This window comes from Colletotrichum karsti, assembly GCF_011947395.1.
Source record: "Colletotrichum karsti strain CkLH20 chromosome Unknown Scaffold13, whole genome shotgun sequence".
Lineage (NCBI taxonomy): Eukaryota > Fungi > Ascomycota > Sordariomycetes > Glomerellales > Glomerellaceae > Colletotrichum > Colletotrichum karsti.
Genome location: NW_024065913.1, coordinates 487,790 through 508,675, shown reverse-complemented (window position 1 = coordinate 508,675; position 20,886 = coordinate 487,790). Strand labels below are relative to the sequence as shown.

Sequence of the window (20,886 nt, the reverse complement as noted above, 5' to 3'; positions counted from 1 at the left end):
CTAGGCCCCGCGTTCGAACCGCGGTTGGTCCTTGGAACCTCGTCTGAGATTCATTTTTTGGTTGTTTTGTGACTTGTGCGGGCTGGGCTGGATGTGGGGTCATCTGTTTGCTGAGATGGCCTCACTCTTGCATTGAGAAGTCGATACTGAACTAATTACTAGCTATCTTTTGCTAAAATGCTAGAGTGAGCGGATAGATATTAGATGCTAAAGACACCTTGCCATCTCGTGCTCGCAACAGTACCGGTGTAAGAGTCAAGGAGATGAAGTCAAAGATTCACAATGCCGGGGACTTTGAGCTCAAAATAACAGAGTTAACAATACGCTTAATGAGTCCAGTAATTTCACACTGACCCTGCAAATCTATGGAAGGGTGTCGATTGTACGAGTACAAGCTTGCGCGCCTTTGTCTCGTGTTTGGTTTAGTTGGGTGAGTTCAAGTCCAGGTTTCGAGGCATAACGGGAGCTCAATAAACGGAACGCAGCAAAATCACGTATCCGGCCATCGCGAACATAAACCGAAACAAGCAACCGGAATCGCTGGAAATGTGCGATCGCGATCATGAAATCAAGGGAACAGGTCATTGTGTTAGAATTTTTCCACTGGTCCAATACATTAATGTTGCCCACAGAACATCCGCCCAAATAACCCCTGAACGCCTCCAAATGTACCTTTGCTTGCCTACAAATCCATGCTCATCAAGTACATCTCCATGATTCTCATGAACTTGGCTACGAAGGCTTCCAGGTGGAAGATGACCTTGGTACCCATCTTGATACGGTGCTCGTAAAATGCCGACCACTTGATCACGTCGGCCTTCAGAGCGTCATCGATCAACGGGATCAGCTTGAAAGTAAGGGTCTTGAGGATCGTTGTCGGCGGTATGCAGTGCGTGAGGAGATCGTACAGCTTTGCTCGTACGTGGAGAATCCGTGCCGGGGTGTGCTCCTCGATGATCTCCCTCGCGATCTGGCTGATCAGCGCCTCCCAGTCTGGGGGCGGGATTGGTGTGCTGTCCGTAACTTTCTCGCTGTTATTTGGTTAGCTGGTGCTTGACATGAACCCTTGGGTGTGACGTACTTCTGAGCGTGAACGGCCTCATACATCAGCAGGGCTCGTCGCAGATTCCTGCCGCTCTCCTCGGCTATCCTCATGTGCAGGCCCTTGACCATGGGCCAGTTCTCCTTCTTCGCCGAAACCGCCAGCACCTCGCAGATCTCCTCATGGCTTGGCGCCGCAACCCTGACCAGCAGCGTTCTCGATCGGATAGGCGCAATGATGTTGGCTGTCGAGTTCGCGAGGAGGATCAATCGCAGGTTGGGAGAGTACTTCTCCATCGTCCGACGCAGGGCTGCTTGTGCGTCCCTTGTCAAGTGGTCCGCCTCGTTGATGACCACGACCTTGAACCTCTGCTTCGCCGACTGGTCCACCTGCTGCGTCTGCGCCACCTCCTTCAAGAGATCCTGCACCACGACTCTGTCATAGTTTCCGACGTCCGACGGCGTGATCTCGAGGTGGTAGTTGGAGGCGACGATGTTGAACTCGAGCTTGCGGTTGCTCGAAGTCTGGAAAACTCGCGCGTCGATCTTGATCTTCTCTACACCGGGTCCGTACAATTCTTTGAGTGTCGCGACGATTCGTGTCTTCTTGCCCGCGCCCGAGGGACCGTACACCAGCAGATGGGGGAAATCGCCGCTTTGTGCCTGTAACCTGTCAGCCGATGCGGAGGAGCTGTCGAGTGTGCATGACGTACCAGCGAACTAAGCCTATCTGACAGTTCCTGGTGATACGTCAGGGCGTCTAACGACCGCGGTCTGTGTTTGTCGACGATGAGGGCCATTGCGGTTGTTCCGACGTTGTCTTCGCTGCTTCTGGTTCTGCAGTGCGGCCGATTGAGTCGTGGACTTTTTGGCGATGATGCGCTGGGGTAGAAGACGCGTTGACTGGCGTAGTCGCGTTAAGTGGAAAATCCAAAGTGTGGCTGGTGGACAATGGCCCGTGCTTCGCCCACCGGACCCGACTCCCCCCGGCCCGGCCCATCACCCACTGCACTGGCTGTGCCACATGAGCTAGCCAAATTCATACCCGCGACGTCGCTCCCCGAGAAATGCATGCAAGAATACCCATTTGTTGCGTTATAGTCTAAGTGATTGAACTTTTGTCTTGTTTACAGAGCCATGAAAGGATTGTTGAGGCAGATGTTGTTCTGTGTTGTACAACTACGATACCACGCTGCCTCTTACACATGGTGATCTATAGTACAGCCATTCCTATCATAATCTCGGATATCTCATGGGAATGGGTATATGATACAGACAGACTGCTCCATAAAGTTAAGCAGAAGGTGAGCTGGCAGAAGATGCGCTCGTAGGCTTGGAAGAAGCCTCAGCCAGCAAATCCTTAGGCGCAATCTGCTTTCTCGGTCTCTTCAACTCTTCCAACGTAACACCGTCCAGCTTGGTAATACCAACAACCGGTGCCTCTCCCTTGTGAACAAACTCCCATTGGCCTGATTACAAGTCAGCCCGAATCTCTCCTCACACGATGCGACATTTACTCACCAGGCAGCTTGTTGCCGGCCAGACGGAATGCATCCTTGGCTACAGCCTCGTGGAGCATTCCCTTGATTTCGAAAACAATCTGGTTGACTGCCACACGCGCAGCCCAATGATCGAAAGAACCCTTTCCCTTACCCATACGCATCTGACCCATGGTATTAGCAACTGCCCAAATCCCAGTTTCCGAGGCTTCCTTACATCGTTTCCAGACATGTAGACGCCAACGTTACAGCAGACCCTCTTGTACAGACGGTACTTCTGACCACGCAATCTCATCTTGATGGTGTCTTCGGCATTCTTGAGCTGCTTCGCGCTGATTCTTCGGTGGTGGTCCTTCATGCGAAGGCCATAGTCGCCCCAGATAACCGTCGTTCCCTTTGTTGATCCTCCAGTTGCCACGCGAGGCCTGCCCTTCATCATCTTCTTCGTTCGGTCGATCGCTGGTTCGAGCCAGTTGCCTTGCCTGGCGGTCGTCGAGGAGAATGGGCGGACATCGCGGAGAATTTGTGATGCGACCAGCGGCTTGGCCAATTGGGGTCGAGCCACAGCACCAAATGGCGTGACGGACGGTGCTGCGGAGATTCTGAGGCCTTGGAAGGCGCTGAGAAGCGCCGTGGGAGCGTTTGGCCTCATGGTTGCGACTTGCCGCTGAACGTGGTTGACGATGTGATCCCAAAAAAATGACCCTACCTAGCTTCCATGGCCCGGGGAGCAAGGGTGTGGCTGATCTGGCCTGAGAATTTGGGCGCCTGCTTTTTATGGGGCCCAAGCTCTCCTTCAGCCACACCCCACCTTCGTGCTTAAATGGAATGGGCGACCGGGGGTCACGGACCTCGCGTCACTTTCGCGTATGAAATCGATTACGGGCACGCTTTCCCGTCTCGAACGCCAGGCAGGAAGTCATACTCGCCTCGGTCATCCGACAACTCCTCACGTTTCTTAGGCAGCAGCGCCGCAACAACTACTTTACACCCCGAAACACCGTTCACTGCGATCAATTGATCAACTCGTGCTGCAAAACGTACCACAATCACAATGCCTGCGGACATCAGGTCCTTCTTTGGGCCAAAGGGAGGTGCACCGCCCAAGCCCGCGCCAAAGAAGGTCGAGGAGCCGCCCAAGAGTCGGAGAGGCAGAAAGGTCGTCGAAGACAGTGACGACGATGACGAACCTGCACCTGCACCGTAAGAAACCGGAAGTCTGCTCTGTTGAAGTTTGTACTAAATGTCTGCCAGAAAGCCGGTAGCGAAGGCTGCTGAGAAGAAGAGGATCAAGTACGAGGACCAGTGATCGATAATCGATTTTAGCTGACCGATTTGGAAGGAACGAAGAAATCAAGGGCACAGAGACTACCGCCAGCGACTATTTTGCATCCTCTAAGTCAGCCAAGCCTTCGAAGGCCGCATCCTCGCCGAAGATCGACCGGACGAGCAAAGTGAAGACCGAAACGGAAGTCCGGACAAGCCCACGCACCAAGAAAACTGCCGCGAAGCCCACCGAGGAGCCATCCAAGAATGGCACAACAGTGCCAAAGAAGCGCAGCACTACAGCTTACAAGAAGTACGATTCGGACGACGACGCAGATGCCTACGTTGACGAAGACGATAACGATGACGATGGCGACATCTTCGCCGCTGATATCAAAGGACGGAATAAGCGCAAGAACGACGATTACGCAGAGGATGAGAGCGACGACGAGGTACTGCCTAAGCCCAAGCGTGTGGCCTCTCGAAGTGCTGCCAGTTCGGCCCCGGCCAAGAGCTCCAAGGCAGCCGCCGGCACCAAGAGGCGCAAGACTCCTGAAGAGGAATCAGAGGATGATGAGGAAGAGCAACCGCCGCCAAAGAAGAAAGCTCCAGCAAAGCCTCGTGCTCCGAGGGCGAAGAAGGCCGATGAGCCCGAGGATGCTACTTACCAGTCAATCTTGGACGACATTCCCATGGTCCGACCTCCTACGCCTCCTGCAAGGGACCCGAATGCCAAGTTTGACTGGCGCAAGGCGAATGCTGGCGGTGGCAACAGCAGTGTCGCGCCACCAAACGCCGGCGCTGCAGAGCTGCCCGTGGGCGAGGATGAGTGTCTCTCCGGACTAACGTTTGTCTTCACTGGTGTGCTCCAAACCATTGGTCGAGAGGAGGGTCAAGCCTTGGTCAAGAAATACGGCGGAAAGGTCACGGGAGCCCCGAGCAGCAAGACGAGCTACGTCGTGCTTGGAGACGACGCTGGTCCCAGCAAGCTGAAGAAGATCAAGGACATCGGTATCAAAACGATCAATGAAGAGGGCTTGTTCGAACTCATTCGGCGGCTCCCAGCCTACGGTGGTAGCGGCAAAGGTGCCGAGAAGGCTCGAGAGAAGAAGAAACAGGAAGAGGAGAACGTCAAGAAACAGGCGGAAGAGATGGAACGCGAGGAGAAGGCGAGAAAGGCCGCGGCAGAAAAGGCTGCAAAGCAAGCTGCTGCTGCTCGTGGCACAACTGTCTCTACTACTCCAGCGGCAGCTCCGGTTCAGCTGTTGACTTCCAAGTACGCGCCAACCCAGCTGAATCACATTTGCGGCAACAAATCGCAGGTCGAGAAAATCCAGGCCTGGCTTAGAAACTGGGCAAAAGCAAGGAAGTACGACTTTCAAAAGCGCGGTGCAGATGGAATGGGTGGCACTCGCGCCATCATTATCTCTGGCCCCCCTGGTATCGGCAAGACAACTGCCGCTCATCTTGCTGCGAAGCTCGAAGGCTTCGATGTCATCGAGAGCAATGCCAGCGACACTCGCAGCAAGAAACTTGTCGAAAACGGTGTGAGCGACATCATGAATAACACATCACTCATGGGCTACTTTGCCGGCGACGGCAAGCAGGTTGATGGAGTCAAGAAGAATATTGTTTTGATCATGGATGAGGTCGACGGAATGTCCGCCGGCGATCGCGGTGGTGTTGGTGCCCTGGCCAAGTTCTGCAAGAAGACCGAGGTCCCCCTCATTCTCATTTGCAACGAACGCAAGTTGCCGAAGATGAAGCCATTCGACTTCGTTGCAATGGATATACCATTCAGACGCCCGACAGTGGAGCAAGTGCGGTCCCGCATCATGACAATTTGCCATCGCGAAGGACTGAAGCTCCCTGTCCAGGTCGTGGATGCTTTGATCGAGGGCAGCAACAAGGACATCCGGCAAATCATCAACATGATCTCAACAGCGAAGCTCGACCAAGCGTCTATGAACTACGATCAAGGCAAGGCGATGACGAAGGCTTGGGAGAAGCATGTTGTTCTCAAGCCATGGGATATTTGCCAGAAGATGCTCGCCGGAGGTCTCTTCACACCGGCCAGCAAGACCACCTTGAATGAGAAGATCGAGCTCTACTTCAACGATCACGAGTTCAGTTACCTGATGATTCAGGAGAACTACCTTCGAAGCAAGCCAATGGCGCTCAACCACAAGGGCTACAACAAGAGGGAAGAGAATCTCAAATACCTCGAACTTGTCGACCAGGCAGCTGAAAGTATCAGCGATGGTGACTTGGTCGATCGTATGATTCATGGACCCCAACAGCAGTGGAGTCTCATGCCCACACACGCTGTCTTCAGCACTGTTCGACCCTCCAGCTTTGTTGCTGGCCAGCTCATGGGCTCCAACTTCACATCCTGGCTGGGCAACAACAGCAAGACCGGTAAACTGAGCCGCTTCGTCCGTGAGCTTCACTCTCATATGAGACTCAGATCATCCGGCGATGCCAATGAAATCCGTCAGCAGTACCTGCCAGTGCTGTGGGACCAACTCATCCGTCGTTTGTCGGTGGAAGGCAGGGATTGCGTCGACGACATCATCCAGCTGATGGACAGCTACTACTTGACGCGAGACGATTTCGATGCCATTCAAGAATTGGGCGTTGGGCCACAAGCTGAAGGCCGGGTTGACATCGAATCGAAGACGAAGGCGGCATTCACACGAACGTAAGTTGCCCCCCATCCAATCATTACCTCGACCATTCTAACATCATACCAGTTACAACGCAATGTCTCACCCTATTCCCTTCATGAAGGCCAGCAACGTTTTGGCGCCAAAGAAGACCGCCAAAGAAGCACCTGACCTTGAGGAGGCGATTGAGGAGGAGGACGATGCAGATGTTGTTGAGCCTGTTGAGGTTGACGAGGATGAAATCGATCTGAAGAAGGACAAGTTAATCAAGCAGCCTAAACCCAAAGCTAAGAAGGCCACGAAGAAGGCCAAGGAAGAGGACGAGGACGAGGATGAGGATGCCAAACCCAAGAGGGGTCGGCCCAAGGGCAAGACCACTGCAGCAAAGGGCAAGGGTAAGAAGTGATAATAAGAGACTATGGAAGCTATAGCTATGTATTTTGGAAAGGCTGGCCTCAGAACTGTTGGGCATGCCAACACAACACAATGTGTATGATCAAGGGTGGTTGGCTTGAGGACGGGCTCTTTTGGCGAGCTTACCCAGCCTTTTGTTATTATGGGATTATATGATTTGGCACAAAGGTCGTTCAGATGGGAAGGGGCACTACTAAAACTTTTTGGAGGTTTCTCATAAATAAGTTATTCCCTTTACACCAAACTTATGTCTACATCGTGCGACAAAGCGATTTATGAACTGCGTCCCAATGGTACACATCCATGCTTGCACATTGGAATTGCAAGATGCCCCCTGGCTTGAGCACACAGTTCATGCTTGAACTGATGGCGTTTTTGAAGCTGTGTTCTTTAGAGCCTTGACCATCTTTGGGTTTTGGATTTCTACACATTGAAGAGTAGTAAGTACACAAACACATCCCAACTGGTTGGACGCCCAGGTAATTTTCATTACCATTTCCAGCCCAAGAAATGTGCTCCTTGGGTAACAGTCCATCAAGTTGGGGATAATCTGCTCAATATGGGGCCGATTCCAGCTGAGTTTTATTTCACGATGCTGGTGCTCGCCGTCCATCACCCAAATGGCCAGCTCCTTTTTCGTCCCACCATTAGTCGTTAATAGTGCCAAAGGGCAGGAGTCTCTACCGGAAGAAGAGGGATCAATATGCAGACAAAGCTTGAAAACAAAGTAGTTTCAATTCACTGCTGCCCCTCTTCGCTCACTCTCTTTTCTACGTCCCACCCTTCCTCACCACATTCGCCCATTTCCCATTACTTGCCTCAAGCATCCATATCGCTCTGGACTTCACCAATTATTCATCTTCCTACCAGATGATTTTTTGGAGGATCAAACCTTCTTGACAGGCTGCTTGAGGTTTATTCTCAGACAAAAGACATATCACGCTTTCCTGGAGTCCATGGGAGCTTCGACCGACAGATCGAACTTCCTACCAATTGGCACCTTCCTTGCATTTCGTTCATCACAGAATTCGCGTCAAAAATCCAATTTTTCTCTCAAAGAACTCGAGTATCGATTTCCATCCAAGATCACACAACATTGTCCCTCATGGTCTCTCGATGGGAGCGAACCACCCACTCGATGGGACAATCATGTAGGTGTCACTCAGCCCTAGTCTGCTTCTTATGAAGAAGGGTATCTCCTCTCTTCGCAAGACCTGAGATTGCTAAACATAAGTTGTCTAGCATTTGTCAACGCGGCTGAAGCAGTTCGCGCCCACAGCCCTCATCAGCTGTCAATGATCGAGGAGGCGTCGCGCGAATCGACCACCACGCTTGCAACACGCGGTGACAAGAGTGGCTCCGAAAACCACCTTCCCGGATACTCTTCTGAGCGTATTCCGTACCAGGACTATGATTGCTCTGATATTCCCGAGGACTACATGCAGGGTATCGAGTGCGGAGCTGACGAAGCGGCTTCCAACGTCGGCCCTCACGATTTGCATCGTCTGGGTCTCACCCAAAATGCCGCGGAAACGGTGCTGTACGGAGCTTGGGAGCAAGACAACAATCTGGAAGATCTCAATCGTTGTTCCAGTATGTCTCGGCGTCTCTGTATGACTAGGTGCGACGCTAATGGGCGCAGCTCCTGACACTGTAATTCACTACGATCTCGATGAGATGGATGAAGATCGGATGGCTTTCTCCTCCACATCCTCGGCGGCCTCATACCAGCTCTCGTCTCGAAAAGGTATGTCGATTCTTTGTTTCCTCCATTGGACTCCCTTGGTTTCACTCATTGTTGTTTCCCTTGCACAATCCACTTTCTGCCTATCCCTGCGTTTGCTCCGATACGCGTCGCCTCCGTATTTTGTTATTTTCTACCCATTTGCTAATTCTACCCAGAGCCGATTGCACAGAATGCCAGCTTCAGGATGGTTGGCTCTCCGAGAGCGAGAGACTGGTCGATGTTCCAGAGCAACCTGGTGGACTACGGTGCAGATGAGCCGACCCCTCGAGTCCCTGGCTGCTCCGCGAATCACCCTTTCAAGAAGACCTGGAAATTGACAGACTCGATGGTAATCGCTTACAATGCGATGCGGGGCCCTATGCTGCTTCCTGGCAATGATGCTCTGCGCAATTGGATGGTCGTTAAGGCGAACGAGACCATGAACGAATCTGTTCACCAGGCTCGCCATGCTACTGAACAAGGAGAAAAGCCCGAGCAGCAGTCAGACTGGTCTCTATACGGAAAGAGAACGGTCAAAAATGCTGATGAAGAGGTTGAAGATAGAACGTGAGTCTTTTCCTACCTCAATTGCTGACGCCAGCTAATTCAAGTAGGGGCCATCAAGCGCCAACATCGCCTCAGAAGGGGACGTCCAAGTCGCACTGCCTCGTTTCCGAAGAAAAGGGAGAGATCGAAGACTATGCAAAGTGAAGTCTCTGTCTGATGATGGTGTACTTGTTGCTGACCATAACACAGGATGCTGAGGGAGGCGAACATGGTTACAAAAGAGTATGCTCCTCCTGAAGCGGACCGCAAGCCTGCATACGAGGTGCCTCGTCCTAGATATCTTCACTTATCGCCAAAGTTCGAGAGATACAAGTTCGAGGACTACATACCCCCTGAGGTCTCGGTCCCCGAGTCCGCGTACAGACAGCCCTTCGACCCCGACCGTGATTTCGGTAAGTGTGCTATTACTTACCCACCGAACACTTGCTCACTCATCACAGTCGAGGAATTTGACATTTCGGATGACGAAGGTGACCCGGACTCGGGCCGTATCTCGCCCTGCACCTTCCGTCTTCTCGCGGAAGGCTGCTTTGAAGGAGACCCGAAGGCTAACCAAGTCTTTATGGCGGATGATGTAAAACGCCCTTGGACGCTATTCAGAGACACAAGAGCTGACGTTTCCCAGGCCCAACGCATGCGCCCTGAGACGCCAACTGATGACAGGTACAGACGCATCTCCATCGACAGGCTTGCCGTCTCATTTGAGCTCCAGAGAGACGTGAATGATGGCGGATGGCTCACTCCGTGTTACTCTGTCGATTCCGAGCCCTCCATCATCTGGACTCCTCCAGGTATGCGTCACTCGACTGCTTTTGTGAGGGAACAAATGCTGACACGTTGACAGGGGTGAATCTCAAGCACAAGATGCGTAACTGGTGGTTCGGTCTCTTTGATCGCATGGACCCCATTGCAGCCCGCAGTTTCCGCAAGATTCAATTCCGCGAGGCCAACGATCCCGTCACGCCTCTCGAGACGAGCTCCGAACGCTCCGCTCTCTCCTCCAATACCTCCAGTGAAGGAGACGACTACCGCAAGCCCTACACCGAGGCCGAGATCCTCGAAGTGCTGCACGACCCTTCGAGCCGTCGCGTGGCAGGCGTTGCCCCTCAGAACGCACCGCTCATCCTCTCTCAACGCTGGCAAACCGTCACCCGTTGGAAGGCTCAAGATGATGAGGTCGCGCGGGAGAACGACAACATGCGCGGTGCCATCGAGCGCGCCAAGATCGAACTGCGCGAGATCCGGCTGACAGTCGACCATTTGCTGCAGAAGAAGGCAGCCGAGGAGATGGCGATGCGTCAGCGCAAGCATAAACGGATCCTGCGCCAAGTCTCGGCGCATCTGCACGAGCTGCGTTACGAGATCAAGAGCAAATTTGACGCGCTTAAACATGCGCAGACTCAAAATCAGAGTATGAAGGCCGAGTTGGCGCTGCTAGAGTGGCAGATCAAGAATGAGTGTGCGAGGGCCGAGTTGGCGAGTCCCGATGACGTTCGGAAGGCGGTCTCGGAGCACTTTCGGGACAAGATGGCTAATCTTGACCTTGCCGAATGCTTCTGAGACGGTCAACTCTTCCTATGAGTTGAGCATTATCCTGAGGAGGAAGACTGTGAGTAAGACAGGCTCCCTGCCGGTGGGATTCAACGTGAGCGACCCGGCAGCTTTGCCGATCTCTCAGCTGACTAGTCTTCCAGGCGGCATTTCATGGCCAATTCTTCGTCTCGTTTCGTTTGCCTTCTGATGACAACATAAGAAGTCAGGAAGCCGACGTCGTTGTAGGTCTTGTTCCTGAGAATGAGCCGACTATTAGGTACTGCCAAGCTGGAGGTTGTAAGTCAGCTGTGGAACCCTTGACTAACACCGCATGGCAGGCCAACAATGTCGGCAATCGCTGGCCAAACGTTTTCGTCAGCTTCTGTTCTTTGTTTTGCTTTTACGCAATAATTCGGCATAGAAGTTATGCCCCCCAATGTTTGAGTACGATACCCCCTGAATTGAGGAAAAGCAAAATCGATGTTGTTGGATCTGCCTGGCTGGCTGGCTGCCTTGGAGGCTTAATTCAGAAATGTGTAGCCGAGTCTTTGAAGAGATCACGAGAAAGGTTGTCTTGCGATGAGGTCCATGGTTGAAGTGATGAAAGAACAGGGAGATCATTGTCTCCCAGGTGGTGATTAAATTGTACCAGAGCTTTTGAGGAGAATCGTGAGACCCCGGAATCCCTTTCCGAGGCCTATGTACAGACACATATCCAGATTCTATCCGATTTTTTCTTTCTTCCAGAGAGGGCCAACCCATTTTGGCCCTCGTTCCGCCATGCTTTAATAACATCATGAGAGGAGCATTATACACCGTCCGGAACGCCCAGTTCGCTGTTCCGGGAATCGACACAGTATCGTAGAACATAATGGTACAAGGGGGGCGGGCTGTAGCCGCCGATACCTCCCAGCGGCAGGCCAGCCCCATGAATTTTCTTTTGTTTTAAGTAGGGACTCTCGAATAAGAGTCGATCTTTGGACGGGCTCGGCGATCAGTCCGCTTAAGCGTTCTTGACGACGCCGACCTTGGCCGCGCGAAGCACACGGCCGTTGAGCTTGAAGCCCTTCTGCTGGACGTGGAAGACAGTGTTGTTCTCCTTGTCGGGCTGAGGGGCCATAAAGGTGGCGTCGTGCTCGTTGGGGTCGAACTTCTCGCCCTCGGGGTCGACGCGCTCGATGCCGTGCTTCTTGAGGGTGGTCATGAGGATGTCGTCCGTCATCTTGAGGCCCTCGTACAGGTTGGCCAGGTCCTGGAGGTCGCCCGTCTTCTCGGGGGCGTTGAGCTTCTCCTTGGGGACCATGGAGAGCGCGCGGTCGAGGTTGTCGACGCTGTCGACGAGGTCCTTGGCGAACTTCTGCAGGGCGAAGTCGCGCGCCTGCTTGACCTCGCGCGCCGTGCGGTCCTGGAGGTTGCGGAAGTCGGCGATGGTGCGCAGGCACTTGTCCTGTCAGGCAATGGGTGTTAGTCCATCCGTTTTTCTCGGAAAGCCGACATCGGTGGGGTAGTAATTGCGCATCGACGAACCTTCCAGTCGGCAGCTTCCTTCTCCTTGGTCTCAAGCTGCTTCTTCAGGGCGGACTCGGCATCATCGGCCTTCTCACCCTCCTTGGTCTCCTTGGCCTCCTCAGTCTTGCTCTCCTCCTTGGCGTCGCTGTACCATCTTGCGACAGCGGGCTGCGCAGCACGTATCCTGAAGGCCGGGGAGGTCTGGAACTGGTTTTGGAAGACAGACTTGGGGGTCTGGGTTCGCAGGCTGGAGCGCACTGCGCGGGATGAGGTAGCGATGGCGTGTCTGAACATTTTGGCGGGTTGGTTTGGGTGGCTTTGCGAGGGTGGGAGGGGAGGGGCGGGTTGAGGATTTGGACGAGATCGGGAGGCGATTGCGGTGGTCGCGTGTACGGAGCAGCTTTTTAGAGGGAATGAAATTTTATCGGATAGTGACGGAATTGCCGTCCCTAGACCCCCGGGCTCACGGGAAACATTTGCGCCCAATCAAGGCCCGGATTGGAGCTCCATCCCGGCGCGGAGAATGGAGGGACCGGAAAGAGCTTTATCGATAAGATCGACTAGCGCCAAGGCACCGGAAGGCAGGCACTCGGGCACGGTTGCTGCAACTTCCAATTGGGAGAGCGCGACTTCCTTTGCCTCCTGTCGCAAAAATAATATCCGTCAGCCTTCCCCCACGCTTAGCTATCAACACCTTCTCCCCGACAACCCACTCGCGTCGAGACTCGGTCTCAAAGACAACTTGCACAAAGAGCATCGATACGCGCTTTTTCGTCCATCATTAGCACCGACTCTGTCATATTCGCACATTAGCCTCGATCCGACCGAGAACAGGCACGATGGAGTACGAGCCCATGCTCCTGGACGGCGAGACCGGCGGGCCACAGATCAAGATCTCGGGGGTAAACCACGCCGCATCATCTTCTCGAAGGAGGCACTCGTGCTAATGAATCTATTCCCTGCTCAGGCCGATAATATCCACGTCAACTTCGATCTTTCAAACTGCGACCTTTCCTTCGCGAATTCCCTGCGCCGCGTTATCCAGGCCGAGGTCCCCACGATCGCAATCGACCTCGTCGAAATCGAGGCAAACACCTCCGTCCTCGCCGACGAATTCATCGCGCATCGCCTCGGTCTCATCCCCCTCCAATCCAAGGACGTCAACAGCCTACTCTACTCTCGCGACTGCGACTGCGAGCAATACTGTGACAACTGCAGTGTGAAGCTCACCCTCCAGGCGCGCTGTTCATCCGACGAAACGATGAAGGTGTACGCTCGCGATCTTGCCGTCGACAGCTACCGGCAGAACGGCACCGTTGGCAACCCGGTCATAATGGACCCGGACGGCCAGGGTTCTCTGATCGCCAAGCTGGGAAGGGGGCAGGAGCTCAAGCTGTCCTGCATCGCAAAGAAGGGCATTGCCAAGGAGCACGCAAAATGGATGCCCACGGCTGCCGTCGGCTTTGAATACGACCCTCATAACAAGCTGCACCATTTGGACATGTGGTATGAGGAGGATGCGAAGTTGGAGTGGTAAGCAGTACTGGCGCATCGCGATGCGGAAGCGCGGTGACTGATTTTGGTGTGCAGGCCCGACAGCAAGTACGCGAAGATGGAGGACCCTCCTCAGGAAGGAGAGCCGTTCGACTACGACGCGGTACCCGAGAAGTTCTACTTCGAAGTCGAGGGCGTCGGCAGTCTGGAGCCCGACCAAATCATCCAGGAGGGAATCAAGATCATCCAGGAGAAGATGGCGCTATTGCTGCACATGCTCACCGGTGAGGCCGAGGACGACGGGATGGGCGACTTCGACGGCCCCCGCAGCCCGAACCTCGACATGGACGGCGGCAACCCGTGGGGCCAGGACCCGGGCTACACTACGCCCTATAACAACGGCGCGCAGAGCTCGTGGGGAGGCAACGCGACGACACCCTACGCCACGACCACACCGTATGGCGGTTCGGGTCAGTCTGGCTGGAACTGAGCTTGGCGAAGAAAAGAAAGAAAAGGCGTTAACGACATCTTCGAGACGGGGCGGCACCGGAGTTCTGCGAGGTTTTCAACGGAAAGGCATCAGCATAAGCTGGTCGGCACATTTACATAAAAAGACATTTCGGGTTTGTTGTATAAGTAAGATTGGCCCAGGTACGCGTAGCAAGACGGTGAGTCTCGAGAGGAGATAGAGAGGGGGGTGTGGTTTAATTTCTCTACAATGCTTTCTTGGCATATAGACTGAGGTCTGAGACCAGCAGACGCCCGCAAGGAGCGAGATTGTGGCATAAGGAAAAAGCAATTGAACAACAGAATGATGAGAGGAAGCAGACTGCCCCTGACATTTGCATCTCGTCATACCGAACCAACAAGTAATATGTACCAGAAGGCGTAAACAATCCAACGACATCCAATCTCCGTTTTTGTATATCCCCTTGACTCCTGAAATGCAAGCACAATGCCTCCTCTATCCAACGCCGCTTCCCCCTAAAAACAAGATGCAGTTGTCTAAAACGCTCAAGTCTAATGATGCGCACTTCGCTTGCTCAGATGGCCTTGTCGTCGCTGCCGACGTCGGTCACGGCCCTGTAAGTCTTGCGGTGCAGTTCCAGGAACATGAATGTACAGATAGTTTGGCTGGGACGGTGTTAGTGATTGTGCCTAGTCTTCCCAAAGCAAATGAGGGTCACTCACGGTCCGAGTCTCAAGAAGCTGGGCACCCAGCCCTTGAACATCCACCCGAGGCCCTCGGCCTTGTAAATCTTGGCCAGCGTGTGGGCGAGGCCCTCCTGCGTGCTGGCCGACATGACGCGGGTCTTGATGACGTCGATCGGGCTCGTGACGGTCGCGGCGACGACGCCGGCGAGGAAGGACGAGGCGAAGTGCGTGGCGGTGCTGTCGCCCAGGGGCGTGTGGCGGATGAACATGTACTTGATGCTGTCGTAGGAGGCGAGCTGGCTGGCCGTCATGGCGGCGGCGCGCATGCTGTTGGGCAGGACGCCCCTGAACCAGCTCATGAGGCCCTCCTCGCGGGCCATGCGCAGCATGCCCTCGAGGGCGTGCTTGTAGTTGCGGCGCTCGGCGGCGGGCAGGGCGGCGTCCTGCTGCATGCGGACGTTGAGGACGTCGGCGGCGTTGCCGGAGATGCCTCCGACGAAGCCCGAGGCGGAGGCCATCGCGACGAGGACGGGGAAGGACGGGGGTTTGCCGCCGTTCTCGCGGGTCATGCGGACTTTGAGCTCTTCGTAGACGCCGAAGCGGACGGTGGAGTAGGTCATTTGGCGCAGGAGGGAGGCGGAGAGGCCGTTGTAGAGGCCCGTCACGCCGTCGTTGCGGACGATGTGGGCGAAGGTGCCGACCATGTTCTTTGGCGCGTCGGGGCGGCGGACTTGGAGGCGGACCTAGGCATCATGTGAGTATCTTGCTGTGGATGTTGTTCATGTCGCTTCATGTGGTTGTTGGTCGGTTCGTCGGTCGGGGTGCTGTCCGGGAGCGCATGCGTACCTTCACTGAGACATTGTCAGCACACTGTAGACTCCGACATCGCGATACCGCTGCTGCTTATCATGCAAGACTCTCGCTGGGAGGTAACACGAGATAAAACACCAGACCACCGGCAAAAAAACTCACCAAGATCCAAAGGATGGGTTACACAGGCGGCCATACTACTGGCGCTGCCTCCGAACCAAAAGGGGTATCGCACGGAGCCATTCGTCTTCTTCTCCGGTTTCGTCGTCTGCTTCTGCGCTTGCTGCTGCTTATCTTCACTGACGGTCTTCAATGGCGAAGACGATGACGGTGAGGACGCATCGTCGGCCTGTTTGCTGGGAGCTGAGGCGGCAGGGACCATATTGGCGGCGGACTGCATTGTTGCAGCTATGGAATCTCGTATACTATACTCATTCCGCGGCGGCGCAATTGGAGATGCTCTGCGGCAAAAGAGACCTTTTAATTGCGAATTGATATCCAAAAAATCCCGGTGTACCTTCAGAGCAAGGTTCCCGACGAGTGGATGTCGGCGACTTTGGAACGTCACTGCTAATAGTTATTGGCGGTGACGTCTGACGCTAAAAAAGCCGACTTCGGGGTCCAGAAGCGTTTTTGGTGGTGAGTGGAAGAAGCCGAATGGTTCGTTCGGCTCGGTGTATCACGAACTTTTTTTTCCTGCCTGCTTAGCAAAATCACCCCTTCTCGGCTGCATCGCTTTTTATCGGCGCTTGAACGAGCGAACGACCTGCTGCGTCATGGTCGGCGGGCTGGCCGGCAGGGGTGCCATGCGCTAAGAGTGAACCCTGCGCCGGGTCGGCAGGCCTGGCGCCGTCAACCGCCCCGAAGAGTGGAAAAGACAGGACGGCGAATGGTCCGTGCAGCCCGTCAGTTTTCTGGCGATCGGCGGGACGACCTGCGAGAGCTCCCCTCTTCCGAATGAGAGCAAACTGTCGAGTCACCGCTCCTATTCCCGACGACTCTCGGGTGCCCGTTATGAAAACATAACCCCGAGCGCCTTTGAGTACCGCCAAAGGCCAACAGGTGCCCAACATGCTCGTCCCGAGACTGGCGGGGAGGCAATTGCACAGCTGCTTCCGTGGCGCCATCTGCCCGAGAGCTCCACGACAATGGAGCCCGATCGTATCGTTGGCAGGTTGCCGGCGCGCGTATTCCGCAGGTGAGACCGGAATGCCCCGATCATGCGCTATTGTTTGCTGAATGTGAGTGTTGCAGAGCCTTCGACCATCTCCAAGTCTCTAGGCCAGCAGAAGAAGACCATTGAAGTCAACGGCCAGACGATCACGACCGACGAGTGGTTCAATGTCCCACAGAACGTCCTCGACGCGGCGTCGCGCAAGCTGCACCTGCAAAAGGACCACCCAGTTTACATTACCCGACAGATCATCGAGTCGCAGTTCCCCGCGCCGACGTACAAGTACCACAACACGTTCGACCCGGTCGTCTCGACGCACCAGAACTTCGACTCATTGGGTTTCCCCTTGGATCACCCTGGCCGAGCGAAATCGGACACCTACTACTTCAACAAGGAGACACTGCTGAGGACGCACACCAGTGCGCACCAGGCGCAGACGTTCAAGCAGAACCTGAGCGAAGGATACCTGATCAGCGCCGATGTGTACAGGCGAGATGCCATTGATAGGAGCCACTACCCCGTCTTCCACCAGATGGAGGGCGCGCGCATGTGGGATCGTACCAAGGTGCCCAACGGCGACATCGCGGCTGCTGTCTGGGAGGACGTGAATAAGCTGCCAACACACAACGTCAAGGTCGAGGACCCGCATCCTGCCTTTGACGCGGAGCGGAACCCTCTTCAAGAGGGACACCACACGCCAGCCGAGGCCGAGGCCATTGGCGCTCACCTGAAGCGCTCCCTCGAACTCATGGTTGTTGAAATCTTCACGAGAGCAAAGGCTGCAGCAGCAAAGGCGGACCCTAACTACAAGGACGAGCCGCTGCGGGTTCGCTGGGTGGAGGCATACTTCCCATTCACCAGCCCATCGTGGGAACTTGAGGTCTACTATGCCGGCGACTGGTTGGAGGTGCTGGGTTGCGGTGTGGTGAAGCAGGATATCCCGATCAACGCCGGAGTTCCGAACCAGCTGGGCTGGGCTTTCGGCATTGGTCTGGAGCGAATTGCCATGCTGCTCTTCCAGATACCCGACATCCGCCTCTTCTGGTCTCAGGACGAGAGATTCTTGAGTCAATTCAAAGGCGTGTCCGACCAGCTGGATAACATGAAGCGCTTTGTGCCCTTCTCCAAGTACCCGGCCTGCCACAAGGACGTCTCCTTCTGGTTGCGCAGCATCTCAGCAGCCGGCGGGAACACGAGAGCTAGTGCACAGGACTTCCATGAGAACGATGTTATGGAGCTGGTTCGGGATATCGCCGGTGACCGCGTCGAGGACGTCCGGCTTGTGGACGAGTTCACCCATCCCAAGACGGGGAGGCGCAGCATGTGCTATCGCATCAACTACCGAAGCTTGGAGCGCACCCTGACTAACGACGAGACCAACGACCTACACAACGAGGTGACCCGGAAATTGGTGGAAAAGCTGGGTGTCGAGATCCGGTAAGAGAAGGACGGTGCTCGACGTCGAGCGTTGAGGGGTAAGGGGGCTGTGTCGCCAACACTCGTGCGTTCCGCGAAGACGGGACGACCCTATTGGAGTGAGTCCCTGCGAACGGGGTCGGGATCCCTTAACATACCGATGTGAGTTGTGCGCTTCGCTGGCAGTGTGTCGTGGGAAACTTGTTGCCAAGAACGAAAGCATGACTTTGTTCGCCCTGCTTCAGTAGCCGGATTCTCATTTCGTGATTATATCACGCCATGTATCATAAAACCAACTTGTACCACTACAACAACCTCACTCGTCGACGAAGCTTGACGGGCGACTGCGCTCTGAGCAAAGTTCAGTGCGAATTCGGGGGTTTATTAGATCCCTTGAACCCGTCTCCTCACAGACATCGTCCCTTCAAATTGTTCGTTTGATGTCCATCGTCAAAGAGGACCTGAGCTGCGCAGTACCGGGCCGCATAGCCTAGTAACCGTGGAAACATTTTGACACGGCCGAGTGCCCGGGCGCCTGGGCGATTCGGAATGCGGATCTGCGGCGCCATGTTTATTCTGCGAGATTCTCGAACGATGAAATCATGCCCGGATGCGAAAGATTCAGTCGTCAGGTTGAATCTGAAGCAGTGACGCCTGGGTTGCAGATCGATTGTATCATCCACAAACTTACAATGCGCGGACGAGCGCAGCAGCGTTCGGGGGCAGGCAGAATTTTGGCCCGTCGTCCTAACATGTTGGGACGGTCGTGCAAGTTAGTTTCAAGCCTCCCGAGATAGGGCGGAGTTCAGTCTGTTGCTCGCAACGTATGGGAAGCTGCGATACTCGTTCAGCCGGGAGAGCTGAGCCACGCTCCCATGTCCAACAGCCGGTCTATTGCGTCCGTTCAGACGTGATTGCTGGCAAATTTCTGATGTCTTGAAGCAGGATCCTTGCGACATTTTCAAACAGAATGAGATGAGTTTACCATGCCTCAGACCCGACTCGATGAGGAGTTTATCAGGCGGTCATCTTACTGGGCAGGCACTTCCTGTAGCAAGGAAGTCCCCGCAATGCGTGGAGATAAGCCGCCAGGCGCATCGATGGTGTAGGTAGTGTCAGAGAGTCTGCAGTTGAGAGGAAACGGTAGCTAACGGTTCGTAGAGCACCGTGCCCAGCGGTTGGCATTGTGAGATGCGGAACATCACTCCACCACCGAAGAGCTCGACTGGCAAGATGGCAGAGGCGCTTCGCGACAAAAGCAAGAGTTGTGGGTGGATCGATCAATGATTGTTGTACATGCGAGTTCGAGAACGAGCTCTTCGCTAAAATGCAACGTACCCGACAAGCCATCGGCCCCCGATAGAGTGGACGGAAAGTCAGAAGGACATTGGAGAGCAGCATTGCGTGCGGAGCGCAGGAACGCAAAGTCTTGGCCAAGAACGGTGTCTGGGGAAGCCGATTGCAGAGCGAAACATCAATCTGGCAGGTCGGAAGTCTTGGTGTTCTGCACAGCCTCATTCCAGATCGCGAGGGAACCGACGAAGAGTTGCTGACCACCAGCAACCGGTACGTATCCGTAGTAAGCTGGGCCAGCCGGGCATGCGGCGGCACGAGTTCGGCGTGGCACCGGATCATTTGAGTTGAGACATTGAATGTCTTCAGCCAGGAGAGTGGAATGTTGTTGCGACGGATGGCTTGGCCGAGTTGTTGATGGCGCTATTGAATCAAATTTCCTTTCCATCCGTGACTTGCGGATACACGGAGCCCAAATCGTGGCTGACGGATGCGTGGGATTGGACGAGCGTACGTCGTGGTGTCTGTTCGGCGGCGCTGGAAGGGGCTGAGGTTCAGTGCAATTTGCCCCGAGCTGGCTGAGCGGAGGGCTCTTCGTAGGGCGACTCGTACGTAGCCGGGCTGAGCTGGTAGGGGAGATTGACATCCGGTAGGCTTTTCAAGCCTTGTAGACAATGTTTTGATGGCGAAGAGCCTCGTTCTCGGTGATTTTGGACCATGAATCATAACACGATGGCTTAATTGCTGCGGTCGCTGAGCTTCCATCGGCACTCTTGTACCAAGCCTCGGTAATCCGTATTATGCGGTGACGAGTTATCGAGCCAAGACTAGGAAGACACGGCTCAGCCATACGAACTATCATGGCCTGACAATAATTGACTCTCTCAGAAACAAAAGCTGTGAGAGAGCCTGGGCGACGTGGTCGTGGAGGCGGTCTACATAGTAAGGAGGCGGCGCCCCCAAACTCAACACTATATGCCGCACTATCCAGGCGTCATAGGTACAGTGGTCAAGTGCTTCAGCGCTGAAGTATCGTGACCGCAAATCGTCGTGAAAGTGCCCGTTACACAGCCCCGGTCCCTCTTTGGCGCGGCTTCATAGTTGAAGATGTGGGGTAACGACCCCGAACCCCTTGCCAGTTGCGCCGATAGCGAGAGAGCGGGGAGATGTGTTGTCGATGTTGCTGGCAAATGACAGTTGCGACAATGGCTTTGATGGTAACGTTGATAGTCGGAATATGCCCGAGTCCCGACTGGGCAAGTCTGTTGATTAGAGCTGCAGCAGCCCGCAGATAGCTGCATATGAAGTTGCAATTGCGAGGAT

General features: G+C 54.6%; 7 protein-coding genes across 7 annotated transcripts; 3 read left to right on the top strand and 4 right to left on the bottom strand.

Annotated features, from left to right (window-relative positions):
• Nucleotides 1-682: 682 nt before the first annotated feature.
• CkaCkLH20_04816 (DNA replication factor c subunit) lies at nt 683-1,841 on the bottom strand (the record flags this gene model as incomplete). The annotated part of the gene is made up of 3 exons (XM_038887535.1): nt 683-1,031; nt 1,082-1,704; nt 1,755-1,841. The coding sequence occupies 3 exons, from the start codon at nt 1,839-1,841 to the stop codon at nt 683-685; spliced, it is 1,059 nt and encodes a 352-aa protein (XP_038747142.1).
• Nucleotides 1,842-2,334: 493 nt separating this feature from the next.
• CkaCkLH20_04815 (ribosomal protein L16p/L10e) lies at nt 2,335-3,192 on the bottom strand (the record flags this gene model as incomplete). The annotated part of the gene is made up of 3 exons (XM_038887534.1): nt 2,335-2,510; nt 2,563-2,704; nt 2,758-3,192. 3 exons carry the CDS (start codon nt 3,190-3,192, stop codon nt 2,335-2,337), a joined length of 753 nt encoding a protein of 250 aa, XP_038747141.1.
• A 402-nt stretch (nt 3,193-3,594) lies between these two features.
• CkaCkLH20_04814 (replication factor RFC1 C terminal domain-containing protein) lies at nt 3,595-10,739 on the top strand (the record flags this gene model as incomplete). Its single annotated transcript, XM_038887533.1, has 12 exons — nt 3,595-3,743; nt 3,795-3,833; nt 3,883-6,507; nt 6,560-6,867; nt 8,129-8,479; nt 8,529-8,633; nt 8,789-9,179; nt 9,227-9,319; nt 9,369-9,571; nt 9,620-9,753; nt 9,805-9,970; nt 10,024-10,739. 12 exons carry the CDS (start codon nt 3,595-3,597, stop codon nt 10,737-10,739), a joined length of 5,280 nt encoding a protein of 1,759 aa, XP_038747140.1.
• A 976-nt stretch (nt 10,740-11,715) lies between these two features.
• On the bottom strand, nt 11,716-12,515 carry CkaCkLH20_04813 (GrpE protein; the record flags this gene model as incomplete). Its single annotated transcript, XM_038887532.1, has 2 exons — nt 11,716-12,159; nt 12,240-12,515. 2 exons carry the CDS (start codon nt 12,513-12,515, stop codon nt 11,716-11,718), a joined length of 720 nt encoding a protein of 239 aa, XP_038747139.1.
• Nucleotides 12,516-13,060: 545 nt separating this feature from the next.
• CkaCkLH20_04812 (RNA polymerase ii subunit 3) lies at nt 13,061-14,205 on the top strand (the record flags this gene model as incomplete). Its single annotated transcript, XM_038887531.1, has 3 exons — nt 13,061-13,123; nt 13,189-13,754; nt 13,812-14,205. The coding sequence occupies 3 exons, from the start codon at nt 13,061-13,063 to the stop codon at nt 14,203-14,205; spliced, it is 1,023 nt and encodes a 340-aa protein (XP_038747138.1).
• Nucleotides 14,206-14,758: 553 nt separating this feature from the next.
• Nucleotides 14,759-16,080, bottom strand: CkaCkLH20_04811 (uncharacterized protein; the record flags this gene model as incomplete). Its single annotated transcript, XM_038887530.1, has 4 exons — nt 14,759-14,849; nt 14,907-15,613; nt 15,717-15,721; nt 15,843-16,080. The coding sequence occupies 4 exons, from the start codon at nt 16,078-16,080 to the stop codon at nt 14,759-14,761; spliced, it is 1,041 nt and encodes a 346-aa protein (XP_038747137.1).
• Nucleotides 16,081-16,828: 748 nt separating this feature from the next.
• Nucleotides 16,829-18,295, top strand: CkaCkLH20_04810 (phenylalanyl-tRNA synthetase; the record flags this gene model as incomplete). The annotated part of the gene is made up of 2 exons (XM_038887529.1): nt 16,829-16,878; nt 16,927-18,295. 2 exons carry the CDS (start codon nt 16,829-16,831, stop codon nt 18,293-18,295), a joined length of 1,419 nt encoding a protein of 472 aa, XP_038747136.1.
• Nucleotides 18,296-20,886: the final 2,591 nt, after the last annotated feature.